The sequence below is a fragment of the Micropterus dolomieu genome, linkage group LG17 (assembly GCF_021292245.1).
Source record: "Micropterus dolomieu isolate WLL.071019.BEF.003 ecotype Adirondacks linkage group LG17, ASM2129224v1, whole genome shotgun sequence".
Lineage (NCBI taxonomy): Eukaryota > Metazoa > Chordata > Actinopteri > Centrarchiformes > Centrarchidae > Micropterus > Micropterus dolomieu.
The window spans coordinates 10,491,499-10,498,511 of record NC_060166.1 but is presented as its reverse complement, the minus strand read 5'-3'; the positions used below and the strand labels follow the sequence as shown (position 1 = coordinate 10,498,511).

The 7,013-nt window shown below is 42.9% G+C and overlaps 1 protein-coding gene across 1 annotated transcript; it reads left to right on the top strand.

Annotated features, from left to right (window-relative positions):
* The first annotated feature begins 552 nt into the window (after positions 1 to 552).
* On the top strand, positions 553 to 1,695 carry lpar5b (lysophosphatidic acid receptor 5b). The gene has a single exon (XM_046074675.1). The coding sequence runs from the start codon at positions 599 to 601 to the stop codon at positions 1,454 to 1,456; it is 858 nt and encodes a 285-aa protein (XP_045930631.1). The 5' UTR covers positions 553 to 598; the 3' UTR covers positions 1,457 to 1,695.
* Positions 1,696 to 7,013: the final 5,318 nt, after the last annotated feature.

Genomic DNA, 7,013 nt, shown 5'->3' with positions numbered 1-7,013 from the left:
ACATGTAGTGCACACAAAAGGTGCATGTGAAAATATATGAATATAAATATAAATTATTAGAGGGAGCAGAACAAGCTTAAAAAAAACATTTGACACATCCATTTGTAAAGGTGTTATGACAAATGTGTTTGCAAACTGTTGCCTATTAGCATTATATTGAAGAGATGTGTCATTTGATCCAGTGGTAGCATGACAATACTGATAAGTGCAGCTTTAAGTTAAAATCACAGTGTTTAACTGATTAAAACTCACCCTTTCATGATAAGATTATGTGCATGAAAGCCCTTATGTCAATTATGTGCACTACTTATGTCAAATAACTTTAAATATGTTAGGTTGTAGCAAGAATTACATTCTAAAGATGCACATTTGCACAAAATTCAAAGAAAAAATGGTTAATTTATTAATGTCACAGTTAGCCTACAGCTTCTGAGTTGAGTCACTTGGGTCACATTCCCTCCACTTCCTCTTACATTTTTAACCCACCCATTTTCAATGTCTAACCTCACTGCACACAGATAAAGAGCAGAGGGAGGAACTAATGTGTCCTATTAAGTGAAGCACAGTGCTGCAACACTGCTTTTCTCATCAGGTCGAAATGAACAACACTGTGGCTGTTGAAATCGAGCGAAAGCCTGCTTATGCTATTGTCTTTGGCTGTATTATGGCAATTGGACTGCCTCTCAATGCAGTGTCACTGTGGACTCTGCTTAGACACCACAGGCTCAAATCCTCCACTGCTGTCTTCATGGTCAACCTGGCCATGTCAGACCTGCTGCTCGTCATCTCCTTGCCCATGAGGGTCTACTTTTATGCCACCGGCACTTGGCCACTGAGCGCTGCGGCATGTTGGTCCGTCACAATGCTCTTTCGCAACAATATCCGCTCCAGCTCCATCTTCATCACCTTCATCAGCGTGGACCGACTGCTGGCCGTGGTTTATCCTCTGAGGTCACGGCATCTTCGAACCCTTTCCCACGCCTGGAAAGCTGTTGCACTCGTTTGGCTGTTTGTGTTGGTGGTGAACATCCCAGAGATTGTAGTCTTTTCAAAAAATTTAAGCACCAACGGATCCTACTGTTTTGAATTACGTCATGATCTGGGCACTCTTAGCTCAGCAATGGTTTATTTTCAGCTTGTGCTAGTGCTCATCTTGCTGGCAGTCATTGTTGTGTGCACTGTAATGGTCTCTTGGACTCTACACAGACATCTGAATGACTCTGCAAGGGTCAACAACAAGGTGAATGCCATGCTGATTTTTGTTATGAACTTGGTTATGTTCACCATATGTTTCTTGCCTGCGTCGGTTGGTTTACTTAAAGTTAAAAAATTTGATCTTACGCCTTTTATATGTCTTGCTACTTTGAACTGCTGCCTAGATCCACTCTTGTATTACTTTTCTCTGGATGCCTTCTGGAAGAAAAAAGAAGATGCAGATATTGCAAGAGAACATTAGACAAAGGACATACTATTTTCATGAGGTGGCATCAGATTTCCCATATAATTTCTAAATTTTTCAGCAAAATAACTTGCTTGGGTGATGGTTTGCTCATTTGGCTTCAGGTTTGACAGTGTGATGGTTTTGATCAACAATGATTGTCTCTTTAACAAAATGTTTGTGAAACTTAGAGATCTAGTAAGAGATGGAGAAAAGCTCATTTTGTAATGTACAGGTGTTATGCTTAATTCTTACTTAAAGGCTGTAGCATCACAGCATCATGTGCAGAAAGAGTCCAGGCAGTTTCAGGTGGAAGGATGAGAAATATTGTTATTTTTTTTTTTTTTTGCTTTCTTGCTGAGAGTTAGATGAGAAGATTGATACCACTCTCGTACCTGTATGTTAAATATGAAGCTACAGCCAGGAGATGGTTAGCTACTGTGATGGAAATTTGATATTTTACTGTGTTTACTGTTTCACCCTGCATGCTTCATCAGAATAGACCAATGTTTCACTGTGTGGTATTTGATTATTTCAATGTTTCACTGTGTGGTTATTGATTATAATACAGTTTTTCTCAGTCGCTTTGGTGCATTTCTCAGATCAGAACTGAAATTCTCAAAACTAATTGTTCAATCTCCACATCATCTCGTCACTTGTGCACATCATAAAAGCACTTTCTCATTGTTTTGAACAAATTGTAAATGACTTGACACACTGATGCAAATGATTATGTACAATTGTCTGCTGTATCCTACATTTTCAATTGCTTATGTCCTGCAGATCACAATGAATTATACCAGTCGCTGTTGAATAATCTTACCCCCCAAAACATCTAGGCATAAATTCATTGCATTAGTCACTGCATGCAAAATGGTTGAACACGTTATCAAAAATCAAAGTTAAAATAATTTATTCATATCCTTTGCCTACAAGTATATAGCTAAATGAAATTGTTTCTTAAGGACCATAAACAAAGAATAGACCACAACAACATCACAATAGCAACACTCATACCAATACTCAATACCAGGAAACAGTAACAATACACAGTGAGCAGTAATATATGTGTATATATATATATATATATATATATATATAAACAAATGTTGTTTTCCCCTGAGAACGGGATAATTAATTTTCTTGTGATCACGAGATAACAAACCATAGCTGAATACAGGGGCTGGCAGGTGCATTTCTTTAGGATATTTTCAAAGCAATTACCAGCATTACCACTGCAGGGCCACTATCTGCAGGCTTTCGAGCTTTAACTCGAAATCATGAGAAAATGTTGAGTAAAAAAATATTTGATTAGGGCTTCTGTGTATATATATATATATATATATATATATATATATACATGTATATATAGATAGACATTCCATACATGTCTATTAGAATTTTTTTGTAAATGTGTCATGAATTGATGAAGATATCTGTTGTGATCTGGAAGAGAATCTGTGATACAACAGACTGGAACGTCAGCCAAGGGGGTGTATCCCATGCAACAGTCCTGTCTCTTTCTTTTCTTCTTACAATGACATGCTCTGTCAACAAATTACAGTACGAACAGTAAAAGCATAGCTGTGATTTCTGTCCTCTCTCCTGCAATGTATAACTTTGTACTGGTGAAAGTGATATATGCCATACAAAAAAAAGTGCAACCTTGTGCATTTTCAATCATTGTCATCAAAATAGCTTGGATATTATAGCAATAATACAAAAGATATAACATCTTAATTGTTATTGTTGGGCAGATTTTTTTTAACCTACGAACAGTGCCAGGCTAGCTGCAGACACGAGGATGATATTGAGGTTCGCCTGCAGTCATCAGAACTAAACTCTGAGGCCTGCAGATGGAAAGATTTGTGTGTTTGCATGTTTAACACCCAAGATGGTTTTCTAGCAGTTGAGAAAGCTAGCATGCCAAAGGTTTTGGGTGAAGAAAAGGACATAACTCTCATTTTAGCATAATCCTTTCCTGATTGTATCTTTTGATTCTTTTATATCATAACACTGTTTGACTTTCCTTTGTACTCTGTATGTTAAAAATCCTTTGATGTGACTCAGGCTTTTGTCTTTTTTAAGAGCATCTTAGTCACAGAGCCAGCAGCTCTAGAGTCCTAAGCCTCGCCAGATGGAAGGCCATCGGTATAATCCAACAGCAGACTGTGAGGATCTAGATGACCTCATCTGCAGATTTGAAATGATCCAAAAGTAATCGCTGCAAATGCAATTAGCCGTTGAGGATTGGCAAAGTAGTCTATACTGGATATCATCTGAATGACTGGCTTTATATTAACCTAAAATGACACACTATGATGTCAAGTGAGGCCACTGATGAAATTTGATGTGCATTCTTGTTCTCTGTTTCAATATGCAACCAGATAGACAGAGAGAAATTATCTGAACATCCTCACTCGTTATGGTGTAACGGAATGCAATGGAAATATAAGGATGATGTCATAATAGGTACTTGATGCAATACTTAGCAGAAAACCATTTCACAGCACAACAAAAATAATGATACTCTACATCAGAACAAGCAAATACATTAAGAGAGGAATCAGAGGGAGACATGCTGTGTTGTCTGAATATGAGTTGAGCTACATTTGTCATTAAATCATTAGTTATAGTGACCCAAAAAATGAACACACTAAAAAAGCTTCTTTCTGCTGATGACGCATATTTTTCACGTAATGACACCTGAACCAGCTCCGTTCATTGATGACGATAACCGCGAGATGCAGTTGAAAGCTCTGAAAAAAGCTAGTGGACGTTATAGTTGAGATTGTTTTGTCATTTTATTTTTATCTGACAACCATCAGACTTGGATTGAAATGTTTGTTTGAATTAATCTGGCTTCTGGCTTGGAGTCAGTGTGCAGGTGTCACTTTTGTCATGTTTGTTTTTCACACATTTACAAGTGGCGCTCACGGGAATGAAAAGTTTAAACAGGAACATCTAGAATGGGTGTCTATTACTCTGGATGGCAAATGAAGCTCCATTCACCTCTTTTGTATTGGGGTAGAGGCAGGATATCTCAAAATCTGGACAAATTAAACCAGATCTATCTATCTGCATGGTTTGATACCTTTGGAAGTAAGTTAGAAAATACTGTATGTGTTTTGTTGTAATTTGGAAAAAATACATAATAAAATGTGTTATATAGCATAGACGACTTTTTAATCACAGAAAAAAAGTTGTTTGAGTGAAACAATGGCTTTAAAAACAGACAGAAACATTTAAAGTTGAGTGTTATACAATAATCATCTTAATTCAAGGTCTACTTACAAACCTATTCTGAAACTTTCAATTGCATCTCAAGGTCTTCATCATCTCAGTTGTCATGTCAACCGTGAAGGGGTCAAAATCAAGATCGTGGAGGCTGTTCACATCCAACACAGCCCATTAACCACCTGTTATCACATTTATGAAGTTTTAAAATATCCATCAAATCAAACTCACATAATATTAGAAGGGCACTTAGACTGCGCCAATCTCTGCCGCCAACAGTCCGGTCTTCTATATGCAAATCTGCAAGCGCAACCACTATATATTTCTGGATATATTTTTTCCAAACTAACCTATGTCAAAATATGGTTGTGCCTATCCGAATTTATATGTACTTTGTGCAGGTATAAATATATAATCACATCCTTGATTGCTTATTTCTTACAATCTGCTGATGTTTGAGGAAGCTATTATGTTTTGTTGTATGTTTAGTTCAATTCCATTACAGCTAGTGGCCCTGCAGTGGCAGCTAGAGGCACTGTGTTGCAGCCAGTGGCCCTGCAGTGGCAGCTAGAGGCTCTCTGTTGCCTGCAGATAGTGGCCCTGCAGTGGCAGCTAGAGGCTCTCTGTTGCCTGCAGATAGTGGCCCTCCAGTGGCAGCTAGAGGCACTGTGTTGCCTGCAGCCAGTGGCCCTGCAGTGGCAGCTAGAGATCCTGCAGTGGCAGCTAGAGGCACTGTGTTGCCTGCAGCCAGTGGCCCTGCAGTGGCAGCTAGAGGTCCTGCAGTGGCAGCTAGAGGCTCTCTGTTGCCTGCAGATAGTGGCCCTGCAGTGGCAGCTAGAGGCTCTCTGTTGCCTGCAGATAGTGGCCCTGCAGTGGCAGCTAGTGGCTCTCTGTTGCCTGCAGCTAGTGGCCCTGCAGTGGCAGCTAGTGGTGCAGCTAAAGGGACTGTGTTGCAGCTAGTGGCCCTGTAGTGGCAGCTAAAGGGACTGTGTTGCAGCCAGTGGCCCTGTAGTGGCAGCTAAAGGGACTGTGTTGCAGCTAGTGGCCCTGCAGTGGCAGCTAGTGGCGCAGCTAAAGGGACTGTGTTGTAGGTAGTGGCCCTGCAGTGGCAGCTAGAGGCGCAGCTAAAGGGACTGTGTTGCAGCTAGTGGCCCTGCAGTGGCAGCTAAAGGGACTGTGTTGCGGCTAGTGGCCCTGCAGTGGCAGCTAGAGGCGCAGCTAAAGGGACTGTGTTGCCTGCAGCTAGTGGCACTCTGTGGCAGGCTATGGCAGGTTAGCAGCACTTGTTAGGCAGTTGAGAGACACCTCCCTCGACTCACTGTTAATTATGGCAAATTTATGGCAATTTCCAGGGAAATTTGGAGATATGCGTGCATTGTTTGTTGACAGTTCTGCTGCCTTGAATCTGTTAGAGGCACTGTGTTGCCTGCAGATAGTGGCCCTGCAGTGGCAGTTAGTGGCTCTCTGTTGCCTGCAGCTAGTGGCCCTGCAGTGGCAGCTAGAGGCTCTCTGTTGCCTGCAGATAGTGGCCCTCCAGTGGCAGCTAGTGGCTCTCTATTGCCTGCAGCTAGTGGCCCTGCAGTGGCAGCTAGAGGCACTGTGTTGCAGCTAGTGGCCCTGCAGTGGCAGCTAGTGGCTCTCTGTTGCCTGCAGCTAGTGGCCCTGCAGTGGCAGCTAGTGGCGCAGCTAAAGGGACTGTGTTGCAGCCAGTGGCCCTGCAGTGGCAGCTAGTGGCTCTCTGTTGCCTGCAGCTAGTGGCCCTGCAGTGGCAGCTAGAGGCACTGTGTTGCAGCTAGTGGCCCTGCAGTGGCAGCTAAAGGGACTGTGTTGCAGCTAGTGGCCCTGCAGTGGCAGCTAGTGGCTCTCTGTTGCCTGCAGCTAGTGGCCCTGCAGTGGCAGCTAGTGGCGCAGCTAAAGGGACTGTGTTGCAGCCAGTGGCCCTGCAGTGGCAGCTAGTGGCTCTCTGTTGCCTGCAGCTAGTGGCCCTGCAGTGGCAGCTAGAGGCACTGTGTTGCAGCTAGTGGCCCTGCAGTGGCAGCTAAAGGGACTGTGTTGCAGCTAGTGGCCCTGCAGTGGCAGCTAGTGGCTCTCTGTTGCCTGCAGCTAGTGGCCCTGCAGTGGCAGCTAGTGGCGCAGCTAAAGGGACTGTGTTGCAGCCAGTGGCCCTGCAGTGGCAGCTAGTGGCTCTCTGTTGCCTGCAGCTAGTGGCCCTGCAGTGGCAGCTAGAGGCACTGTGTTGCAGCTAGTGGCCCTGCAGTGGCAGCTAAAGGGACTGTGTTGCAGCTAGTGGCCCTGCAGTGGCAGCTAGTGGCTCTCTGTTGCCTGCAGCTAGTGGCCC